The 26,066-nt window shown below is 43.7% G+C and overlaps 1 protein-coding gene across 2 annotated transcripts in view; it reads left to right on the top strand.

The window, feature by feature from the left end:
* Positions 1 to 26,066, top strand: part of MRPS2 (mitochondrial ribosomal protein S2) — a 183,663-nt gene that overhangs the window by 44,503 nt on the left and 113,094 nt on the right. For both annotated transcript variants that reach the window (XM_044058597.1, XM_044058598.1), the window contains exon 2: positions 23,322 to 23,441. In XM_044058597.1, the coding sequence (XP_043914532.1) occupies positions 23,322 to 23,441 (120 nt within the window). The remainder of the gene's footprint in view (positions 1 to 23,321; positions 23,442 to 26,066) is intronic.

The following is a 26,066-nucleotide window of genomic DNA, read 5'->3' on the forward strand; positions in this document are numbered from 1 at the left end:
GTTTTGCCGAATGGTATAATAGTACATTTTTTTTTGTTTAACTTAAGGCCATGACTTTGGCACGAGACATTTGTTGCTGTGAGACCCTCTTGTAGTATGTTAACATCATTTGGGGGGTCAATGACAGCACCCAACTTGCAGTCCTCCACAAATTTGGTCAGCCACAGGCCTTTGGTCTTTGAATGGACCTCTGAGAAGTAGATGTCAAATGGTAGGGGTCCCAGGACAGATCCCTGGGGAACACCATTAGTGACAGGTCTGCTGTCGGAAGTGGAGGCACCTATTTTGACCTTGAGGGTCCTGTCAGTGAGCCAGTTGGCCACCCACCTGATAGGGATTTATGCCAAGTTGTTAGCTTTTCGATGTTGCCAGAGTGGGGTGTTGTATGAAAGGCTTTAGCCAAGTCGAGGTAAGCTGTATGTACCGACTTTCCCTCATCCAGTGCCAGTCTGAAAAAAAGTCACCCAGTTTCAACAGGCAAGATGTGCCCTTGACGAATCCGAACTGGGTAGTTTCAAGTGCTTGGAGATTGCCTATGTCCTTGTTTATGAGGTCCCTAATATTACGCTCGATGGCCTTACAGATCAGACTTGTCAAGCTAATGAGGCAGTAGTTTCCAGGTTCAGTAGTGGCACCACCTTTGTGCAATGGGATGACAATGGCAGTTCTCCACTCTGCTGGAAATGAAGCCTGTATTTAGGCTATGATTGAATAGAGTGCTCAATGGCGAGGCTAGTTCTTGCTGGAATGCAGCCTGGGATACTATCTGGTTCCATGGAAGCTGTGTTCTTTGCTTTGGATAGGGCCTTTAACACTTGATTTATGGGGATGTGAGGTTGTTTTATATAGCTTTGTTAATATTGTCATTGTTTGCTCTGTTTATGGTTTTGCTTAATGCTGTTTCCATTTTAGCTGTATTCTGTTATTACATTTTTTTATTCTTATATTTTCTTAGCAACTGTAACACACATGTCAAAAAAAGTCCAGTTCAGCCAGCTGGAAAGGGTATAAAGTTAAATACACTTTGTAGCATTGTACTGCTTACAGACTTTTCTTTGGAGTCCAACCCCCTAGTTTGCTTATGTCAGGGAGCCATTTTCTTGTGTGCATCACCATTTTGGGTTCCTGCAATGTAATCTTTAGTTCCAGCCTCATAGGTGATAGTGCGAGAGCCCTTGCTGTGCTGGAGTCCAGATATGCCACATCCAAAGGGCTTCACCTTTTTCACTGTATAGATGACCCAGCCAAAAAAAAAATGGCTGATGCCTGACTGGCAAGACTTCTGTCATGTGAAACCAGTGCAGTCAAGAACTCAGTCACCCTGCTTCACAGAATCAGTTCTATCCCAAAGAAAGATGTGGAAAATAAAATGTCAAGTCTGTAATTACTTGGCACATTAGCTACACGTTTATGCAAGAGTACTGACTTTGTCAGCATCCAGTACTTTATGGTATTGTTGAATTTTGTAAGGGGAGAGTGTGTATACAGTTCTGCAAGTGCTTCACCAGCACCACTACCACAACTGGGAGAACTCAATCATCTGGCCCCTGTACCACTTTTCTCATATCCCTTGAGTTCTTTGTATACTTTTCTGTTTAGGCATCTGTTCAGCTGTTTGGTTCATTCTGTTTTCTTTTACTTTCAGCCTGTCATTTTGCTGTCTTTAATCGTTAAGGTGAGAAACCGTGTCAGTATTTTTTTTTCTTTGTTTTCCTTTCTCCCATGATAGTAGGACAATCAGTCATGCTACTAGGGCTCATTTTTCCTCTGTTCAGAAATCACAGGTTACCTCCCAGATTTGGGTCCATGTTGGAAAAGGGGGACAAAGTGAAAATGAACCTGACCATCCTAAGGAAGGGACTGTATAGAACAGCTGTGGTACAGCAGCATCTGTGGCACTGCACTTCAGTTCATCTTGTAGTCTAGCCTTCATTTCCTGTGGCTGCCTCGGTGAACACTGATGGTCACAGTGCCAGTATCACTAAGGTGTATACTCTTTCCCCATACACACAGTCGCAGGCTACAGGGCACATTGCTTCATCAGCTTGCTTGTTTTGGCCTTACACTGCCTTCTTAGTGTTGCAGTGAATCAGGAGGCCTCCCAGCCTCCACAGTTGGTGAGGTTGCATCAGACACTCAACTGCCACCTTCAACAGTAAATGAGTCACTGTCTTTCCCTTTCCCTTGGTTGCTAGGTTACAGTTATGGTTTTAACCATATGCACTATTGATCTGGATGCATTTCTTTTGTTTGATTTTCTACTTTTCTGACCACATAACTTTGCTTGTGTGTTAATCGTTCCCATTCTGTTGTTCATGTGTACGCTTTTTTTTTTTTTTTTTCCTTCCATGCCCCCTTCTTATTCATCTGGCCTTCTCTTATTTCTTGTGGGCACCACCTTTATTCATCCTATCATGTCTTTCTTACTTGGATTGTGTCCCTACTGTAGTTGCATTTTAGGACCTGAAAAGCCACTAAGTGCTGTCTAATGTCATAAGAGGGGTGTTTCAGCGCACACACCCACTATGATTCTTTTTGGCCCTTCGTGTTGCCCAGGCAGACCTTTGCAGTGTACCCTGAATGGTCTTTTAGCATGTAGACAGATGTGTGCCATGCAGATTATTTCATCATTAGTCTGTCTGCCGTTTGGTCCCACAATGGGTGCACAGACCCCTGGCTATTTTGAATCTGTTTTGTTAGTGTTTTAGTCAGAGCTCCGGCTGACCATATGGGTCTCATTTTAAAGTTGGCAGTAGCAGCCAAGGGCATCATACTGTGTAGACATTTGCACTTTTTATGTACTGTTTAATGCCTCGAGTATGCAGTCTGCACTGCCAAAGACCCAGCACATGCATACCATTTTAAAACTGATTGATAGGAGTCATGGGCATTATACATTTTTTCTGATATCTTAATAAGCCTTACTTATGTACATGCACTGCATTATCTTGTGAATGTATTTTCTGTGACCCTCAACTCACTGCACTTGACAGGACCCCAGGGTTCACTATTTTGAACTAGACAACCTGTCGGACCTAGGTTATCAGCCATTTATTTTGCATGTTCCCTTTGCACACGTGTGTACACTTCTTGCCTTCTGTTTTTGTTTGACTGAGTGCATTGGCCTGCCATTTCAATTTACTGCCTTTTAATGTTACAGTTGTTAGTTTTTTTATCTTGTTGCCCATATTCTTATGCTGTTTTCCATATTCTCATGTCATTGTATTTGAACTTCTTTTTTGATTTATTTTCATTTGTTTGTGTGTTAACCAGGTTAGAACATTTATCTCAAACTTTTTTCAGGCTCATTTTGGGATTGCATGAATAAAGCAAGCAACTGGGTGTGACGCCCATGCACTGGCCCAGCAATCAAGGAGCCTCAGTCCTCACCACTAACACCAGTGAGGGGTGTCCATATAGGGAAAGGATAATAAGTACACACACAGTGAAGTACAATTTCCCTTAAGAGCACACAGAGATCACAGTCAGTCTGGGGCTGGGTTCTCCCTTTCTCTCCAGATCCCCCAGTAAGACTGCCCACTGGCACATCTGTAGGGTCCAGATCTCAGCCTAGTGGGCAAGCTAAAACCTCCAGCACCCTCTCTGTCCAACCAGTGCTTTGTGTCCCTGCCCAAGTAGCTGATGCACACACTTTGAGATAAGAGTTGGATACACCCACACAGACACTCCTGGGGAAGGCTGGCACAGGTTTTCCAGCTGTGCCCCCTTTGCCCAGACTATACGGTAGTACCACTTGCCACCACCCACTAATATTTATCAGCTACAAAAAGCCCCTTATGAAAGGGTGTCCAATTATACTGTGCAATATTATTATCCAAATGGTAAGTGCAACTGAACAGTCGAGGCTTATTTGGAGTGACTTTGTTACAGTATCACTATCTCTATATATATCTATATATATATATATCTATCTATATATATATATATATATATATATATATATATATATCTATATATATATATATCTATATATATATCTATATATATATCTATATATATATCTATATATATATATATATCTATATATATATATATCTATATATATATCTATATATATATATATGCAATATACTCTAGAGATTAAATTATTTCTACACAAAACAGCCACAGTTAAAAGGTTTAAAATATTTAGTAATAAAAACACAAGACAATACTTCTTACTACACAGTGCTAGTCAAGAGTTCAGAGATAATAGAGAAATACTTAAAATAATACAGTAGACAAGTTCTGACATCAATACAAAAAAAACTCATCTAGTCTTCCTAGTTATATCTAAGAGAAAACAGTTCTAAAATAAACTTGCATATAGACACAGGCAGTGTTGGGGAGTTGGATGTTTTCAAGACAAATGTTAAATGCCCTCATTCTTTCTCTCCTTAAATTGATAACACAGTACCACGGATTCATTTCATATTACATCATTTCTTTCTGGTTCCCAGGCTAACAAACTCAGAAGTTAATGGCTCTCTTGATCTTGCAGCTGGTCAGGATGCCAGAGCAGTAAAAGAAATTATACATGTAAATTCTAGCCATTTACTCTGGCCTCAAAACATTAGGCAGAATGCCTCCCTCTAGACATCTCGGCTCTGTGTTTTAGATCAAAGAATTTCACAATGCTTGACTTATCAGCTTTCTTAAAGCAGAGTGCACTGTTACATTTTTTTCAGTTCAACATCCAATACAGCCTTTTCACATTTAAGAGAACAAGCCTGTGGCTTGCATTAATATTTACAAATGACAGAATTATCCACAGAATTATATCTAGCTAGGCTGGCAGCCTTCACCTATCTTCACACACCCCCCCCCCGGAGAACTCAAGCTAGTTTTTCTAGTGACCCATGAGAAACATTGCTTGAGGACTAGGTCTGTCTGAGCATACCTTACCCCATTCCCTGTCTTGAGAGCCTGTCTGCATTGGCATTGCTAATACCACTGTGGTGCTGCACTAACATATCATATGCTTGCAACCCTAGGCTCCATCTTACCAACTTGGCATTTTGCTGGCTGGCTCAGTTTAACCATGTTAGGGGATTGTGATCTGTAACTACAGTGAATTTTCTTCCATACAGATAAGGCTGAAGTTTCTGCAGTGCCCACATTATGGCTAGACGTTCCTTTTCTACAGCTGCATAGCATTTCTCCCTGGGTTGGAGCTTACGACTGAGATAAACCACTGGGTGCTTTTCTCCCTCTGAAGAAATATGGCTAAGTACAGCCCCGACCCCATGGTTTGAAGCATCCACCTGCACAACAAATTATTTGCTGTAATCTGAACTGGCTAACATACGGGGTCCTCCCAAAACTTTATTAAGCTTCTGGAATGCCTGCTCACATGCTGGGGTCCACACTACTTTATCTGCCGTGTTCTTCCTTATCAGGTCTGTGAGGGGAGCAGCTATGGTACTATAACTAGGGACGAACTTTATGTAGTTCCCTGCTGTCCCTATGAATGCTCTCATCTGCTTTTTGGTAACCGGTGCAGGCCATGCCTGAATGGCTCCCACTTTGGCTTGTTCTGGCCTTATCTTACCACTCCCCACTCTGTCCCAGGTAGGAGACCTCTACCATACCCACCTGACATTTGCTGGGCTTAATGGTCAACCCTGCCCGATGTAGTGTACCCAGCACCTCCCCGACATGTTGAAGGTACTCTTGCCAGGAATGGCTGTAGATGGCAATATCACCTAGGTAAGCAAGGGCAAACCCTCCTGCTAGGATATGATCTGCCAGCCTCTGGAAAGTTGTTGGGACATTTTTCATCCAAAGGGTGTCTTGGTGAACTCATACAAGCCAAAAGGAGTCAAAAAGGCTGACTTCTGTCTAGCACTGGAAGTCAGGGGCACCTGCCAGTAACCCTAGGTAAGATCAATGGTGGTAAGATACTTAGCCCCACCCAGCTGCTCTAGGGCCTCATCTGTCCTAGGCATGGGGTAAGAATCTGACTGTGTGTGACTATTTAATTTCCTGTAGTCCACACAGTACCTGGTGCTGCCACCCTCCTTCGGCACCAGCACCACTGGGGAGGCCCAGGTACTGTTGGGACTCTTGAATTACCCCTTGTTCCAACGTCTCCTGTATCTCCTCCCTCAGCATCTGTTTGACTCTCTCAGGCACCCTATAAGGGGCCTGCCTAATAGGCCTTTGGGGTTCTGTATCCACCTGGTGCTGCACCAGGTGGGTGCACCCTGGTTTACCAGTGAACATGTCCCCAAACTCCTGTAACTCTGCTCAGATTTCTTGAATCTGGGTAGGAGATAGCTGCTGGGACATTGACCGACACCTCAGTGGAAGGGATACCAGAGTCCCACTGAGATAATCGGTTATCCAATCTCCTTCAGACTCCTCCTGCAATCCACTGCAGATGCTCAGCACAAGGGCCCCCCTATCATGGTAAGGTTTCATCATGTTAACATGGTACAGTTTGTGCCCCTGCCTAGTTGCTTTACCATGTAGTTAACATCACTTACCTTTCTTTACCACCTTGTAAGGTCCCTCCCAGGGGGTCTGCAGTTTGTCTGACAGGAATGAGAACCATTACCTGCTGCCCTACAACATAGTCTAGCTTGAGCATTCCTGTCGTACCATATCTTTCTGTTGGGCAGCTGACAGGGTCTCCTGGGCCAAGCCCGTAAGTTCCCTGAGCCTTGTCATGAGGTTTAGGACATATATGCCACAACAGTCTCCTTGTGAGATTCACACTCACCTTCTCACTCATCTCGAATTAAATCCTAGAGGTCCCCTCACCCCATGCCCATACTGCAACTCAAAGGGTGAAAAACCTGTGGATTCCTGGGGAACCTGTCTGTAAGCAAACAGGGCAAATATTTGTCCCACTCCCTCTTAAACTGGTCTGCAAATGCCCGTAGCATGGACTTGATTGTAGAGTTTAACCTCTCAACAAGAACATTAGTCTGGGGATGGTAGGGGGTGGTCTTCAGGTGCTTCAACCCACAGTACTTCCACAGACCAGCCAGCAGGTCTGACATGAAATTAGCACCTTTGTCAGTCAGTATTTATTTTGGGGAAACCTACCCTGCTGACGATCTCTAACAAAGCACCTTTTCTGCCTCAATAGAGGACAAAGCCACTGTCTCAGGGTATCTTGTAGCATAATCTACTACCACTACAATATACTGTATCCCTGTGGAATTTGGGATACTCAGAGGCCCCACAATATCCATAGCTACCCTCTAAAGTGGCTCCTCAGTCACAGGCAAAGGCATCAAAGGAGCTCTCACCTTGTCTTCTGCCTTGCCTACCTTTTGGCACTGCTCACAGGTCCTGCAGAACCCGGTTACATCTCTGGAAATTCCAGGCCAATAGAAATGTGTTCTTAGTGTTTCACTGTTGCAGTCATCACACTTTGGTTATCTGCCTGCAGGTAGCTCTCAGTCGGCCCAAATACCAGAGTCTTGGGATTTCTGCGTTGGATGCTGTCGCCTCATCCATGATGTCAGGTCGTCAGGGGTATAAAACATGCAGTTGATGCCATTACATCAGCTTTTCTTGCCATGCGGGAGCCTGAAGCAGAAGCATCTTGCAAGTGCCGGTCAGCAGCTACCTGAAATTTTCATTTTTCGAGTTTCAAACCTGACTTCTTCTAAAGCTCAGTACCCTGTTGGGGATTCTTTTTTCTTGCTCTAACCGATGTCAGAAAAAGTTAACAATTGTCTTGCCTGTGGAAAGCAAATACCTCACAGAGATTTTCATTCTTACTGCATTACCTGTTTAGGCCGAGTTCACAATGTCCCTCGCTGTCGGTTTTGTGCCTTGTTCAACACCCAAACTATTTCTTGTCGGGCTATTTTTGTCTCTAAATTCTTTTGCTGTCATTCTCCGTTTTCCGAAATGGTGCCAGTAAGCTAGCCAACTACTGACCTTCCGAAAAAATGCAAAGATAAAGACCAGAGACAGACCACATAGGTCCAAAACTGTCGACGATGCTTCCATTCAGCTAGTCGCCAGTCTGCCGGTACTCAGTGAAGTGCTTTCGCAGCCCCTGTTACCCACTTCTGCAGATTCGCAGGCCTCTACTGAGACCCATTCGGAGTCTGGTATGCCACGAGATGCTTTTTCGACTATGGAACTTGCGGATGTCTCTACATTGGATGGTCCTGGAGCCGCTGTGCAGGCACCGGCTTCTGAGAGTGTATTCAGACCTTCCGATGTTTGTATTAAGCCAACTACTTTACTTTAATGACAATCTACCGAATTTCTCAGGCCCAGAGTTCACACTATACCTAGGAAACAGACGACCAAAGCACATTCTCAAGCTCCCATGCCACAGAAACAAATGCTTAGAATGGCTGAAGACCTTATTACTTTAATTAGGGGAAGCCAGCCTTCCCCCTCTAAAAGACAAAAAATTGATTTTCCTTCAGATTCTTCAGACCATGAGTCTGATGACTCTGACTCCTGTGATTACCATTATATACCCTTATCTACCTATGAGGACTCTGATGCAGAGGAGTCAATTCCCTCAGCCCCCCCCCCCCCAGAGGAGCTTTCTTTCGGTGAAACCTTGCATACCCTAAGAGAGCATTTCCGCTGGGAATGCCAGAACTACCCACAGTCCAAAAAGAGACTCGGGGAATTTTTTGACTTGCCTCAGCATAGGCCTCTAGCTATTCCTCCTGTCCTGGCTATTGTAGATGTCTTCATGGAATCCAGCCTTAACCCTGATACTTTACCATCTGCTCCTAGAAAGCCTGACAGATACTATAGAGTACCTGACTCTCACATATTTCTCTTTAAAAAATCCCACTGCAGATCCAGAGACCTTTTCCCTGGGACCTAAAGGTATTAAGGCTTCTACAGCCAAAAACCCTACCCCATTAGGACAGGGATTCTAGGGCTAGGGCTCTAGACAGATTGGGTAAGAAGGTATATACCTCTGGAACTCTTGCCATCAGGGCTTTAAATTGCCAGTTTCACATGTTGAAGTGCCAGCAGCATATTATTGATCTAATTATACAAAAAATGTTGTTGATTCCTGTTTGTGCAGAAAATAAGAACTTAAAATACTTAATGCATTCTGCAAACCAACATACTCTGCAGTGTGGATGTTCTTCATCCCACATTGCTGCAGTCCTAACACTTGGGTAGTCCGCTGTCCCAGTCGGCCCGAATACCAAAGTATAAGGCTGACGTCGGTCAAGGCGCATTTGTCTGACATCAGGACGTCAGGGTACAAATGCGCATGACCGACGTCATATCCTCAGTCTTTTTTGCCGCATGGTCCGATGCAGAAGCAGTATTGCGAGTGCAGGTTGGCGTTCTGAAATTTTCTGAAGTCGGAGTTTCAGACCGAATCAAAGTTGGCTAAGTACCCGTTGGGAATATTTTGGTTTTCTTGCCTCAGTATTTAACCGGATGTCAGAAAAAGTGAATAACTGTATTTCTTGTGGGAAACAGATACCTCATAGGGATTACCATACCTTGTGTATACCTTGCTTAGGGCCTGAGCACGACGTTGTTGGCTGTCGCTCTTGTGCTAGATTTAACAAACGCACTATTAAAAGAAGATTAGATTGTGCCAGGTTAGTTTTTGGGAAGCGTTGTAATTACAACATGCCGTCGGATGCTCCGACGCCCGCTTCGTCTAAAAAGCGCAAGGACAAAGCAGCAAAGCCTAGGTTGGAAGAACCGTCTGTCCCGGACGTCGGTTCTTTAGAGGGCTCGGTGGAGCCGGTGGTTCTACCAGAAGTTCCTTTGGATTCTCAGGGAGAGACTTTACTGTTACAAGATGTGTCCTCTCAGGAGGTAGGCCAGGCTGAAGGGGCTTCTCAGGTAGCTGTTCTCCCCTCCCTTCCTAAGGTGGTTAGGCCCTCCCCTTCTGTTTCCAAGGCTTCTTCTAGAGGCAGGCCAGGGTTAACTTCAGTGGGGGTCTCCCCTAGTTCTTCAGGGTCTCTGCCTAAGAAACATATGCTTAAAATGGCAGAAGATTTGATTACTATGATTAGAGGTTCTATGCCCCCCCCCCTGATAAGAGGCCTAGGGTGGAACCTGAGCTTGAGAGTTTTGAGCAGTGTTCGGAGGCTTCTGAGTCTTGGCTGAAGACTTGCAGGAGTATCCTCCTTATTCTGATTCTGATGTAGATGATTCTACTCCTTGCTTCTCCTCCTGAGGATTTTTCTTTTCAGAGACTCTTCATTCCATGAGGAGCATTTTAAATGGGAAGGTCAAGATTTCTCTGATTCCAGGAAAAGGCTTAGGGAATTTTGTTTCTACCCCAGCATAGGCCTTTGGCTATACCTCCTGTTCTGGATGTGGTAGAAGATGTTTTTGCAGAGGCTTCCCTGAACCCTGATTCTTTGCCTCCTGCCCCAGTTAAACCGGATAGGTATTATAGGGTGCCTGAAGCTCATAAGTATCTTTTAAGAGTCCTAGGGCAGACCCAGAAACTGTTTCTCAGGGCCCTAAAGGTGTTAAGGCTTCTGTTGTTAAAAATCCTGTTCCTTCTGATAAAGAGGCTAGGGCTTTGGATAGATGGGGAAAGAAGGTGTATACTTCTTCCACTTTAGCCATGAGGGCTTTGAATTGCCAGTTTCACATGTTGAAATACCAAAATTATCTCCTTACACAATTGAAGTCTAAGGTAGATGCTCTGGCGGAAGGTATTGAGTGTAAAGAGTTGCAGGATTTAGTTCATGTTTCTGAACAGGTGGGTAAGCATTCCTTGCAATGTGGTTTTGATGCTGTACAGGCCTCTTGAGGGTGGCAGCCACTGGTTCTGTTCTTCAGGCACGCCTGGCTGAGGGATCAGAATTTAGCTGAGCATGTAAAGACAAGGATTTTAGATGCTCCTTTACAATCTGATGTGTTATTTGGTTCGCCTGTGGAAGCAGTTTTAAAGAAAATGGAGGACAAGGCTAAGTCTATGCAGACTGTTAAAGATTTTTGCAGGTTCAGCCTCCAGTTTAGTAGAAACTGGCCTACTAAGGGGTGGACATATCCTTCGTATGATTCTCAGTCTAGGGGTAGATCTAGACGTGGTAGGGGCAGAGCTCAAGGTTCTTTTAGGCCTAGAACAGGAGTTCACCTGCCCAGTCTTCTGGTGAGGGCAGGGGTCAGTCCTTTCGTAAGCAGACCCAATGACCTGCCTTTTCAGCTGCCAGAGCCTTCTCGTCTGGCAGCACCTTTGGGAGGAAGGCTGGCACTTTTCAAAGAAAATTGGAGTGTTATTACCCAAGACAGATGGGTATTGGATATCGTTCACCACGGTTACAGGTTTTATTTCCATACCTTGCCTCCTTTCACAGGCATGCCAGACATTCCTCCTATACAAAGAAAAGAGGCTCACAAGCAAATTTCTCTGTTACTCCAGATAGGGGCCATTCAGCCGGTTCCTGTGCCAGAAAGGGGCCTAGGATTTTATTCTCGCCTGTTCCTAGTACCAAAAAAGGGGAACACGTGGAGACCAATTTTGGATTTGTCTATCCTCAACACTTATCTGGACATTCCCAAGTTCAAAATGTTAACGTTACAACAGCTTTTACCTCTGCTGGGCAAAGATCACTGGATGGTAACTTTAGATCTCAAGGAGGCTTACCTTCATGTGCCCATCAGACTCAGTTGCAGGAAGTATCTGCGTTTCCGAGCTGGGAATTCCCATTATCAGTTCTCTGCATTGCCCTTTGGCTTATCTACTGCGCCCAGAGTATTCACAAAAGTTCTGGCTCCAGTCATAGCTTTCTTCAGGCTAAAAGGAATACAAATCTATCCTTACTTGGGCGACTGTCTGATTCTGGCTCAAGAAAAGGACGAGCTTCTTCAGCATCTGGAATATGTGATAGCAGTGCTAAGATGCCTGGGGTATTCTGTGAACGAAATAAAGTCCAGTCTAGTACCCTCTCAAGACATGTGCTTTCTGGGTGTGAGACTGAATACAGCAGCCCAGATGGCCTTTTTAACCCCGGACAAACAAAATAATCTTTCCCTTTACTTTCATCAACTATCTCTTCAGTGGGGTCTGACTGCAAGGACAGTCCTTCAAGCCTTAGGGTTCATGGCATCTTGTATTCTGGTGCTTCCCAATGCCAAACTGCATATGAGGAAGCTGCAATGGTATCTAAAAATGTATGGACACAGCACTGCCAGGATTTGGACACTGTCATTCCAATAATACCTTGCATTCAAAAGGAATTTTTGTGGTGGGCTCAGGAATGTCACCTAAACAAGGGACTCTCTGTGACCCGGCCAGAGGCGAGTCAGATTCTAACGACAGATGCCTCAGACATAGCTTGGGGAGCTCATCTGAATGGAAAGTGGATACAAGACAAGTGGCCTGCCAGACTACAGCATCTACATATCAACATGAAGGAGATGTTAGCAGTCCAGTTTGCATTAATGGCTTTCAAGGAGTTACTTCTTCCAGGGCTGGTGTTGATTCTAACAGACAACACAACTGTCATGTGGTACATCAACAAGCAAGGGGGAACACATTCTTATCCTCTATGCAGGCAAGCAATGATTTTGTGGGAGACTGCGCTCAGCTTGCAGCTAAATCTTCAGGCAAGGTTTCTGCCAGGAGCACAGAACTCCTTAGCAGATGTGTTAAGCAGGCAAATCATGGATCCCCACAGTGGAAACTGGATCTTCATGTATTTGAAAATTGACAGTGTCATGGGGAACTCCAGACATAGATCTGTTCGCTTCTCCACTAAACCACCAGCTGCCAAAGTTTTGCACGAAAGGTTTCATCACACAGCTTGGAAAGTGGATGCTCTTTCGTTCAGTTGGGAAAATCTTCATGTGTATGCCTTTCCACCTTTGCCTCTCCTCCCAAAGGTACTCCTAAAGGTCAGACAAGACAAGCCAAGGATGATTTTGATAGCTCCAGATTGGCCTCGGCAACACTGGTACCCATTACTGAGGAATCTGGTAAGGAAGCCTCCATGGCCTTTACCTTTAATTCCACACCTTTTGTCTCAGAGGGACGGTCATCTACTCAATGTCAAGCTTCACTCTCTTCATCTAACAGCCTGGCATATTCTGTTTTGAACCACAGCAGGTCTCAACTTCCTCAACAAGTTTTGAATGTGATTATGGAAGCCAGAAGACCTAGTACACGTAAAGTGTATGCAGAAAAATGGAAGAGATTTTTATTTTGGAGTGCAGCAAAGGATTTGGATGTTTCTGAGCCTAATTTGAGTGTGGCTCTTCAATATCTTACTGAGTTATTGGACAAAGGTTTGTCTTTCTCTTCCATTAAGATTCATGCTGCAGCAATTTCAGCTCACTATGATTGTGACCCACCATTGTTTTCTCATCCTTTGTTCAAGCAATTTCTTAGAGTGGCAAAGAATATAAGACCCCCGTAGAGCTCCTACTCCTGCTTGGGATCTCAATTTTGTGTTGGAGAAACTTACTCTACAACCTTTTGAGCCTCTTGCTACTGCTGAATTGAAATACTTGTCATGGAAGACTGCTTTTTGTTGGCCATTACTTCTGCAAGAAGGGTTTCTGAATTGCAGGCCCTTATGGCGGTTGAGCCTTTTGATTTTCCATAAGGATAGGGTATCATTACGTACTAATCCTTCCTTTATGCCTAAGGTGGTTTCTAGTGTGGCTTTAAACCAAACTATTCATTTGCCTACTTTTTATGCAGATCCCCAAAATAGGGAGGAAAAGATTTTGCACACTTTAGATGTACACAGGCAGTTGCGTTATTATTTAAGCAGGACTAGGGATTTTAGGCAGTCTCAGCAGTTGTTTGTTTCTTTTGCTTTGAGTTCTCAGGGCAAGCCTGTGTCAAACCAAACTATATCTAAGTGGATTGGGTTTTGCATTGCATTCTGTTATTCCCATCATGGCAAGGAGATTCCAGCTGGGATTAGGCCTCATTCCACTAGGGCTACTGCCACTTCAACAGCATTTCTAAGGGGGGTGGCGACTAAGGATATTTTGGAGGCAGCTACTTGGAGTTCAGTGCATACTTTCTCCAAGCATTACCACCTTCCTCTCTATTCTAAATCCAGGGCTGGTTTTGCCACTGCTGTGTTGCAGGGCATTTTGGCAGCTCCTGCTTCATTATAGTTTAGCCATCCTCCCTTACCTCTGCTTTGGGATTCTACCCAAGTGTTAGGACTGCAGCAATGTGGGATGAAGAACATAGTACAGTTTTGTACCTACCATAAATGTAGATGTTCAAGATCCACATTGCTGCAGTCAATTCCCTCCCTCCTTCCCTCTGTGTTTAGGGGTGGTTGTGTGGGTGGGGTTCTATTTTTGTAAATTTGTATATATTGTATATATATTAGGTACAGGAGTGTTTGGTGTTTTTTGGTTTTGGCCTTATCTTTTTAGGGTCTTCTGACATCTGGGGCAAGAAAAGACTGAGGATATGACGTCGGTCATGCGCATTTGTACCCTGACGTCCTGATGTCAGACAAATGCGCCTTGACCGACGTCAGCCTTATACTTTGGTATTCGGGCCGACTGGGACAGCGGACTACCCAAGTGTTAGGACTGCAGCAATGTGGATCTTCGAACATCTACATTTATGGTAGGTACAAAACTGTACTTTTTGATGCCTTAGAAGCATCTTGCAGGGCTGCTGTCACTGGGTCTGTTCTGAGAAGGCATGCTTGGCTGAAGAAACAAATCTTGCCAGACCATGGCAAGGTAAAATGACTTGATGCTTCATTAAACCAAGACTGTTTGTTTGGCTCTAAAGCAGAAGTTCTTAAGATGGAAGAAAAAGCTAAATCCATGCAAACTGTTAAAGATTTCTTACAGGTACAGCCACCTAGATTCAGTAGGCATTGGCCTTGAAAAAGTGGTCATTTACAGTCCCTTCCAGACCTTCTCAGCCCAAACCCAGGGGCAACAGACCACAAAGACTACAGTCTCCAGGTATGCACAGATCTAAACAATGGAGTGCTCCCTCCTCAAAAACTGGGAGTGGTAAGCCATCCCGTATGGAAAAAGTTCACAATGACTTGTCCTTAACCCTACCCAGCCATGCCCAAATACTTGCACTCCTAGGAGGAAAATTCGCCCTGTATGCAAAAAACTGGGAGTATATTACCCAAGACCGATGAGTCAATCCCAGGGATACAGATTCTATTTCCACTCTCTGCTAACTCCAAGTGGATTGCCAGACCTTCCTCCAGACCAGTGGATGGAGGCCCAAAATCAAGTACTTTCTCTTCTCAGTATCCGGGTTATTCAACCTGTGCCAACAGAGCAAAGGGGACAGGGTTTCTACTCCAGGCTGTTCCTGGTGACCAGGAAAGAGAACTCTTGGTGCCCTATTCTGGATCTGTCAACCCTAAACACCTTCCTGGTGGTACCAGAATTCAAAATGCTTACACTCCAGCAGCTCCTTCCTATGCTAGCCAAGAACTCCTGGCTAGTCACTCTAGACTTAAAAGAAGCGTATCTGCACATCCCCATAAGGGAATCTTGCAGGAAATGTCTACGTTTCAGGGCAGGCTCTCTGCACTTCCCTTTGGCTTACCTACTGCTCCCAGGGTATTCACAAAGTACCTGGCTCCATCCATTGCTTACTGCAGGCAGAGAAATATTCAAATTTACCCATACTTGGACGATTGCCTGATTTCAGGCGGACAGTCAGGAATTTGTACTTCAGTACCTGACCTTGTTGTAAAGAGACTCCTAACTTCTCTGGGGTATACCATCAATGAAAAGAAATCACATCTGGTACCCAGCCAAAATATTGTATTCCTGGGAGCAAGCTTGAACACAATTTCCCAGATGGCATTCCTCACTCCAGAAAAGCAGGTTTATTTGACAACTTATTTCAAACTTCTGGCCACCCAAACCCAGCTAACTGCAAGAAAAATACTGCAAGCCCTAGGGTTCATGGCCTCATGTATTCTGCTGATGCCATATGCAAGACTGCATATGAGGAAACTCCAGTGGTACTTAAAAAGTCTCTAGTGTCAACATTTCCAGGACCTGGAATCAGGGATTCTTATCATTCCTTGCCTAAGGATAGAGTTCCTTTGGTGGGTAGAGGCTTGCAACCACAACAGGGACTCCCTTTCTCACAACCCCCTGCCATCCAAACTCTGACAACAGATGCATCAGAGTATGCATGGGGGGCTGACATGGCAGGCAAATGGAGCCCAAGATGAATTCACCTGCATATCAATCAAAAAGAAATGTTAGCTGTACAGAATGCACTGACAGCCTTCAAATACCTTATCCTGCCAGGACAACTCCTGATAAAGACAGACAACACCACAGTTATGTGGTACATAAACAGGCAGGGGGAATTAACTCACTCCTACCCACTCTGCAGGTTAGCCATGGCACTGTAGAACACAGCCTTATGCAACCAAGTGCACCTGCAAGCTCAATTCCTGCCAGGCAAACAAAATTCACTGGCAGACTACTTGAGCAGAAATCTAATGGACCCACATGAGTGGAAACTGGAACCAAACCCATTTAAACTTCTAATACACAGGTGGGGTACACCAGAGGTGGACCTGTTTACGTCCCCCCAAAACCATCAACTAAACAAATTTTGCACCAGAATTCCCCACAACCAAGCTTGGAAAGTGGATGCCCTTTTCTTCACATAGGAAAACCTCTCAATCTATGCCTTTCCCCCTCTGCCCCTTCTTTCAAAGGTGCTCTTAAAGATCAAACAGGACAGGCCAAGGACAATCCTTATTGCACCGGACTGGCCACGCCAACACTGGTACCCCCTCCTACGCGGTCTGACAACAGTACCACCCTGGCACCTACAGCAGACTCCCTCTCTGCTGTCCCAGCAGGAGGAACAGATTTTGCATCCTCAGCTGCAAACACTGAACCTAGCAGCCTGGCTTATTCCCTGAATACATCACCAGCAACCCTCAGCAAACAGGTGCTGGATGTTATCCTTGAGGCCAGGAAGCCCAGTATTAGGAAATCCTATTCAGTAAAGTGGAATAGATACTGTTCTTGGAGCCAGTCTCAAGGGAAGGACACAGCCATGCCCTCCTTGCCTCAAATCCTAGATTATCTAGCAGCGCAGCTCCACAAAGGTCTCTCCTTCTCATCAATTAAGATTCATGCCTCTGCCATCTTACCTCATTACAATACTGTGCCACCCCTCTTCTCTCACCCTCTGATCAAACACTTCCTGAGAGGAGCTAACAATTTAAGACCCCCCCCCCCCCAAGGAGAGCTCCCACTCCTGCCTGGGACCTTTACTTTGTACTAGAGAAGCTCACGCTTCCCCCTTTTAAGCCTGCTGCTACAGCAGAGTTAAAATTCCTCTCCTGGAAAACAGCCTTACTGTTAACCATCACTTCAGCAAGAAGAGTGTCTGAGTTACATGCCCTTATGGCTGTGGGAACCCTTCATTATCTTCCATGCGGACAGGGTTTCCCTCAGGACTAACCCATCTTTTATGCCCAAGGTGGTATCCATTGTGGCTTTAAACCAACCCATCCATTTGCCAACCCTTTTTCCTAATCCTCAGAATAAAGGGGAAAGGATCCTGTACTCCTTGGACGTCCACAGACAGCTCAGGTTCTACCTTGACAGGACTAAACCTTTCAGAAAATCTGACCAGATGCTGGTCAGCTTTGCTACAGGGGCAGAGGGAAAGGCCATTTCAAAACAAGCCATTTGTAAATGGATAGCACACCGCATACATTTCTACTACAAACACATTGGAAAACCTACCCCACAGGGGATCCGGCCTCATTCCACTAGGGCTACTTCATCCTCTACAGCTTTTCTCAGGGGAGTCCCTACCAGGGACATCCTGGAAGCTGCAACCTGGAGTTCTGTACACACATTCACCAAGCATTACCACTTGCCTATCTTTTCCAAATCCAGAGCTGGATTTGCCACAGCAGTCTTACAAGGCCTGCTAGCCAGCCCTACTACTTCTTGACTGCCTCCACCCTTCCTCAGCTTTGGAAATCAACCCAGTTGTGATGACTGCAGCAGTGAAACACTAAGAACATAGTACAGTTGTGTACACTTACCATAAATGTAGATGTTAGTGTATTCACTGTTGCAGTCCTGGTTACCTTCCCTCCAGCCCCCTGTCTTTCTGTACTTTCTTCCTATCCTCTTTTTGGCCATATCTTATGGAAATCGTATTTATGTTTTACTGGAGGTGTTCCACACCATTTGATTGCTTCCCATTTTGGAGGTTCCTGACATCTGGGGCAAGAGAAACTGATGTAATGGCGTTGGCTACATGTTTTATACCCCCGACGACCTGACATCATGGATGAGGCGACAGCATCCAACGCAGAAATCCCAAGACTCTGGTATTCGGGCCGACTGACGGCTACCTGCAGGCAGATAACCCAAGTGTGATGACTGCAACAGTGAATATACTCTAACATCTACATTTATGGTAAGTGTACACAACTGTACTTTATGCATAATATGTCTCTCTGTACGTTTTATGCCCTTATGACCTGCAACGGGAATATCATGGGCTATGGCTGGAAGCACCAGATGGTAAGCTCCAGGCACTGCCAACTGCTGTTCCCTCTCAACTTCTAACCGTCTGTCGGGTCCACTCTCTGTACAGTAACCCTTTGTCCCGGTATACAGATTCCCCCTTCCCTTGAGAATCGGATGCCTCACTAGCTACCTGCCTTAGGCCTTGCAATGTAGGGTCTGAGAGCTGACCCTGTCTTAACTCTGTCTTTGTAACCTTTCCCAGCAAGTTTGGCATAGTCTGACAGTGTTGCCTGACTGTCAGCCTGGGTACTACTACTTAACCTCTACCTTTGCAGTCACTCTGTCCAAGAGAACATCAGTACCCACAAGCAGCTGTGGATCACCTTCAGTCTCACTACTACAGTGTAGCTCCCTCCCTGAAGTAACCACCTCACCAGTCCTGGCTGCAAGTATGCGCTCTGTCTGGGTCTCCCCCAGGCTACCAGACACACATGCTTGTCTTGAAACCTGACTGCATGTAACTGCATTAATACACAGTACTGCCTCATCAAAATCCTTCCCTATCAGGACATCTGCAGGATGGTAGTTCGGTACCCCTGTTGTCTCAAGACAACCTACTACTGGCATTTTGTCTTCCCCACTTACTGACTTCCTCACCTTTTGTTGCCCACCTTGTCTCCATGGACATCTGTATGCTACATGGCCCCACTGGTTGCATTCAAAACATTTAACCCTAGGTCCTGGATGTGTACCTGGACTAGTGACTTCCCCTGCTACTGGCAGATTCTGTTGGGGCAGTCTGTGCTGCCCACCATGGGTTCCTTTTGACCCTAGAGCAGAACTGGGGGTCCCTTTCTTGTGCAGGGATGCCCTGCTTGCTAGGTATAGGTCTCCCTTCTTCCCCAAAACATGTAAAGTAGCACATTGTCTATCAGGTAAACAGATCCCCATGTCCTCAGGCAAAGTACTAATGGCTTGTTCCCTCACCAAAAGGTCTGCCAGCCCTTCAAAAGTGGTGACCTGACATCCACTCGCTCACTTATGAAAATAAGTGCTCAGTTCAGTAATATAGTCCCACACACTTTCATCTGCCTTGCTTCTATGCTCATGAAACGTTTTCCTATAAGTTTCAGGTGTTCGCTTAAAAAATTCTAACAAAACAGTTCTTAACAGTAGTATAATTAAAATATTCACAATCAGCAAGTTTAGACAACACAGTTACAACTTTACCATGGAGTTAAGGGAGTCGGGAACCGTACCCAGAGCCTTTGGTCAACATCGTACTGTTTACATACCCTCTCAAACATATGAATGAAACTGTTAGTTATCCCCCTCTGGAAACTGTGGAAGAAATTTACTGACCTTTTGTGCTTCTGGGGACCTGTTACTCACTTCCCCATTACCTCCATGACTCTGGTGAAGAGTCAGCATCTCCATTTCATGCTGCCTCTGCCTTTTCTTTTCCTTCGCTTTCAGGCATAGCAGTTTCTCATTCTCCTCAGCCTGCTAACATTGCAGTTTTTCATTGTCCTCACTCTCTAGACTCCTTAGTCTCTCTGCTGATTCTATTTCCACACGCTTGGCCTCCAACTCGTGTTTCTTTAGCTCCAGATGGATTTTTAAGTCCTCTGTAGAAAGGTTGAGCTCTCCGTTCTCTGAGTGTGGTACATCTCCACTGCTAGTCTAATCCTCCTCCTGGTTGCTGTTTTCTGATGCAGGCGTGACCAAAGCTGCAATCATATCTGCCTTAGTCAGGTTTCCATGCACCAGTCCCTTAGCCTGACACATCTCAGCCAACTGGCTCCTTGTCAGCTTTCCATACTCCTCTGCTGACATGCTTGCCTGCTCTCTCTGACTAACTAAGCTAACAAAAGAAATAAAACAATTGTGATCTGAACTCTTGAGTATTCAGTTCGTGGCTGATTTTTAGAGTACAAAAACACCTTCAATGATCACTTTACACAAGCTACAGGAATTCACTCTACCCAAACCACTACAGGCCAATTAGTATTTGCCAATTAATATGTGGTGTGGATATCCCACCACTGCCAAACAATTAATATGTGACACCCATGCACTGGCCCAGCAATCAAAGAGCCTCTGTCCTCACTACTAACACCAGTGAGGGGCATCCATATAGGAAAAGGATAATAAATACACACAGAGTAAAGTACAATTTCCCTTACGAACACACACAGATCACAGTCAGTCTGGGGCTGCTTTCTCCCTTTTTCTTCAGGTCCCTAATAAGACTCCCCACTGGCAAAGCTATAGGGTCCAGATCTCAGCCTAGTGGGCAAGCTAAAACCTCCAGCACCCTCTCTGTTCAACCAGTGCTTCTTGTCCCTGCCCAAGTAGCTGACACATGCACATTTTGAGATGAGTTCTATACAACCACACAGACACTCCTGGGGAAGGCTGGCACAGGTTCTCCAGCTGTGCCTCTTTTACCCAGACTATACGGTAGTACCACTTGCCACCACCCACTAAAGGCCCTTATGAAAGGGTGTCCAATTATACTGTGCAATATTATTATCCAAATGGTAAGTGCAGTTGAACAGTCAAGGCTTATTTGGAGTGACTTTGTACAGTATCACTATATATGTATATTTCAATAAAAGAAATTATACATGTAAATTCTAGCCATTATCTCTGGCCTCAAAACAATAGGCAGAATGCCTCCCTCTAGACATCTCGGCTCCAAGTTTTAGATCAAAGAATTTCACAATGTTTGAGTTATCACAGTCAGCTTTCTTACAGCAGAGTGCACTGTTACATTTTATCAGTTCAACATCCAATACAGTCTTTTCACATTTAAGAGAACAAGCCTGTGGCTTATAATATTTACAAATGACAGAATTATCTACAAAATTCTATCTAGCTAGGCTGGCAGCCTTCACCTGTCTTCCCACTGGGTAATACACAAACTCAGTAGATGTTTACCGAAAAAGTTAAAGCTGCCTATTTTAGAGAAGTCATTGTTGTACACAATAGACTCAAACCGTCTTGTTGGATAATAAATATTCAGATATTCATTGCTTGATTACATTTAGTAAATACACACATGAAAGGTTCAAGTACAGTGTGATTCTTTGCCTAATATAGACAGCAGTTGTTAGGTTTAAGAATTAGTTGTCACTCTCCTTTAGTCGTAATGTTTAACTCTTGCTCTTCTCTTTGCCTAATATAGACAGCAATTGTTAGGTTTAAGAATTAGTTGTCACTCTCCTTTAGTCGTAATGTAACTCTTGCTCTTCTCTTATCACCTTCTCTGTCTCGTCTATTTTTCTGTTTGTTTTGTTTCTTTTGACACTGCTTTTTATGACCTCACCACAATTTAACTTTTTCTATATGCTTTTTACCCTATGTTTGCTAAGTATCCAGCCCTCTTCAGACTTGAGCTGCTCATGCCTTCATATCAGGTAATCCCCATAAAGGGCAATGGGAAGCCTTAAGAGTCCATCATACAAGCAGCCATGGAGGTGATTTGTGCCCTTTTGGCATTCAAAAGTAAGGGTGTATTCAGGAGCCTAACTCCTGTTCCAGGTTGGGGATGTGCAACCTACATCAACATGGGGGCTCCAGTATTTCTCCCTTGCAAGTGAATTACTCTGTATTCCTCTGTGAAGGCTACCATGAGATGGTGCCTTGATGAGCTGAATGCATGCTTGCAGGGTGCATTTTACATCTGCTGCCCTACCGCTGGTGGGTTTTGGCTGTCTGTGAGCGGCTTCATCATCATCTCTTCTGGGATGGGTACACCCATCTCTGACAAACATCCGAGCTGTTAATTAAACATGCCTGGGTCATAGTCAGGCTTTTATTGCTCTATAACAATAAAGCTTGTGCCCTTCTCCATTTATGAAATTTCTTTTTATAGGTTCATTGATCAGTACTAAGCTAACTGCCCTTGCAACCATTTTAAGCCTAGCCAATTATCCCTTGTGAGACTCAAACCCTGTACCTTGTGTTTGTAAGGCAAATACCTTAACCATTAGGCCACCCTCCCAACCCCTAGTGCTGTGCACTGTTGAAAATAGTGTTCCCTTTTGCACTTGGGTGCATGTTTTTCCTAACCTAAACCTTTGGTTCACTTATACATTTCCAAAACATTTATTATTCTGTAACCTTAACTATTTTTCTCTTCCCTATCAGTTGTACTGATAGCTCTGGCAATACGGGTGAGGTGGCTACTGAGCTGCATACGTTTTCACATTACATGAGAGACCATTTGTAACCCATATACATAACCACATGTGTAGCCCGTCATTTTCTGAGTGCCCTCAAAATGATTAAATTTACCTTGTGTAACTTAAAACCTGTAATTCTTCAGTTAATCTAAACTCGTTTTCACTCCATTTCTTCCTCATGTAACATCTCACATTATGGAAATACCCCCCCCCCCCACACACACACACACACACACACTTGTTTCCAGCTGCTACTGCTGCCCCATCTCCTTCATTCTTGTCGTCAATTTTTTTCCATTACTAATGAATTCATCCTCCGTGACCTTATCCTGCCTGGGATCTTGTGTTCCAATCCTTGAATTAATTCTGTCTTCACACTCCCATCATAATGAGTTCTGTCTGTCTTAGCACTGATGTCCTTCTCAATATTTATCTTCACTTTTATGTGAAGTACCTGCCATCTGTTCTTATATTCTTGTAATGCCACCTTCATCCTACTGTTGTGTGCTTATCCAAGTTATCCAACATTCCTTTGTCCTGTAGGGTCCCTTCTTAACACCCTTCTTACTTCCAAATCCCTCATATCACATCTGGATAGATAATTTTAGCCCTTTGTTTTCTTCCTCTCATATAGGCATATACAGTGCTATATACAGAGTTTTTTTGTGTACATGTGTTTAGTAAATTCAGATATGTAATTTTTCACTCTTTTTCAAATTACAGCCTTCAGCACTTTGTTTATACCTTCCTCTTCTGTATGGCCAGCAGTCTGCCAACCACCCAGATCATATGCAACATCTTTTGTGCCTTTGCCTGAGGAAAATGGAACAGCTGCAAGTTCAGGTAAGCTCTGTATTCCTAATAAATGTGACCCCTTCCATGTCCAGTTTTTGCAGATCTTTTCTTGCTTCTCATGCCTTACCCTCAACCTTTTTTCTGTTTTTAATAGTCTGATCAGATATTTTTATGTAGCAGTTGAATTTTGCTGCCTCCTTTTACATTTAACTTTTAATTTAACACTCCTCCTCTAAGGTTTTGTAGATTTATACAATTTCCTTTTCACCCTTCTAACTTCTAAACTGCAGTACAGAACATCTTGGTGTTCATGTTTGCTCTAGGATTTGGTTATGTTTGTCCATTGTATTGTACACACAAGTAAATTAGTTATGTAGTAGCATATTTTGTATTTGTGTATATTTTTATTTTTTGTTTCATGTGCTGAATCATTACCCTTGATTAGGGGCCATGTTTTTCCATCTGCTTGTTTTGCATTTTGTATGTATTTAATTGCAATGCTGTTTGATTGTGATGCAGGTTTGTTAAACTGTGTATAGTTGTTTACTAGTTGCAGACCAAGTAGTCAGTCTGAGCTCTGTCGAAGTTTGTCTGAATAGATGAGACCATTGAGAATATTAAGTATAGTGTGATTTCCGGTCTTGTTTTGTAACAAGAGTCCGTCTTTGTATTTCATTGTGCATGAAGCTGTGGCTGAGAGAGTCCACTTTGGGTCAGCTCAAAAACGCTGTTGGGGAAAATTGTTTGATTTTAGCTTTGCAAGAGCAGACCTCACATTTTGTTGCTGAAGTTTATCTACAGTCTCTCTGGAAAGCAAGTGTTTGATGTTCAGTTGCTGTTTGATAGAAATGGTGCAGGCAGATGTGTGCTCAGTATGTAATCACCTGAGTTGTTATAGATGGCAGCTTGTCTGTACCGCATATGTTTACTTACAATGAAGTGAAAAAGTTAGCATTTTATAGTGTACTACTTTCTGCCACTTGCATGCTTTCTCCTGCCTGTTTGAGCACACATGCACATACAGAAGATTATTTCAAATGTATACAGTATAGCAAAGGTGCCACATAACCATTTGCTTGTAGTACCATTTTTTTTGTCCAGTAGTGTGTTTTTTTTTTTTTTTGTAGTTTTTTTTTTTGCTTTGCTGAATATATTGTAATTGTTGTCTGTTGTAATCATCATAATGGTATATGTCTGTTCTCTCTAGCAAGACAGTAATGCATTTATTTTTGCAATGCAAGATTGCATTTTCTTTTGTGGGTTATAGCTAGTTCATGTCTAAAAACTGTGCTCAGTCAGATGTCGTAATTTTAGTGTCCTTAGAGATATGAACTGGGATCCATATTTTTGCAACACTGGAAGCCAAAGTATTAACCAGAAAAGACATGTTTACGTTTTTCACAGTAAACACAGAGTTTGATGTATGCCCAGCATATTCAGTGGTATCACATTTTTCTTAACTTGTATCCACTGTCTTACTGATGGCTTCTAGGCAGGTTTCCTATTTTAAGGTTAACCAGATCATTTTATTTTCTTTAAGTACTTTTTCTAATTTGCATATGCTAGCTGTCTTTTTGAATGCACTTTGGTACAGAAATTACACTGTTGACATAGCACATAATTTCCTGTTGTACATTTTTGCTTATTATGAAAGTATTTGACCAATCAGCAGTACTCATACTTGAAATCTCTAGATTTATTATTTTCTGCTCTATGGTTGGTGGTACTGCAGGCTCCTTCATGTGGTTTGTAGAATGAAACCTTACCAGTGGAAATGCCTTTTTTTTGCATGATACCTGTTAATGCACTTATCATGTCATTCTCCCTTTCTTGCTCGAACAACCCCATGTCGTGCTGCTTCATGATAACTCCCTCAGCTTTTTCACACACTCCCAAGTCAAATGTTTTCAAGGCACTCTCTTAGCTGGATACATAAGTAGGAATAGGAGACAGTTCTCTTTTACTAGAGTAGTTTCTGCCATGCAGCCACATTGATGTTTTGCAGGTTGTGCAACACTTTGTTGCAGAACTCCTGCTGTCGGCCATCTGTCCCCATCATCTTCATGCAGGTAGGCTGTTCGGCATATGCTTGTGACTTTTGTTATTAAGCAGTTTTGTACATATTTTGGTCTGTTTTCTCTCCAGGAGAAAGTTGTCAATATTTGATTCTTAAATCTTTGCAAGATTTCCAGCACTCCTTATCCAGTTTAGTATGACTTTGAGTTGCTAGCTCTGTATGTGTAGAGCTAACTGCTTCCTTTGTAGGCTACCTAGTGTGAATATTTCAAGAGCTGCTAGTAATCAGAATGACTTGCTGATTTTCTTTTATTAACCTGATTAATTCCCCAGAACCATTGTCTCCTTTATTTAGGCAACCTGGAGAGAAGAGCTCGACCTTCACTATAAATATATATTTATTTTTTTAATCAAGGATTTAAGACCAAACTTTGAACTTGAAGATGCAGTAAATATAATTTCTTGGGTTGCTGTAATAATAGAAGCCTAGCCTTACCAAAGGCGAGCTTGTATGATTTTGATATGAAGTACTTAAATGGGTTTGAGTAACACATTTTTCATTCATTCACTTTCTGATTACTCACTTCATGCATGTGTTAGGGTCATCAGGAGGCTGAAGCCCGTCCTGACACTGAGTGGCCTTGGGCAGGGAACTTA

This window comes from Protopterus annectens, chromosome 16.part0 (assembly GCF_019279795.1).
Source record: "Protopterus annectens isolate FY-2018-M chromosome 16.part0, PAN1.0, whole genome shotgun sequence".
NCBI lineage: Eukaryota > Metazoa > Chordata > Ceratodontiformes > Protopteridae > Protopterus > Protopterus annectens.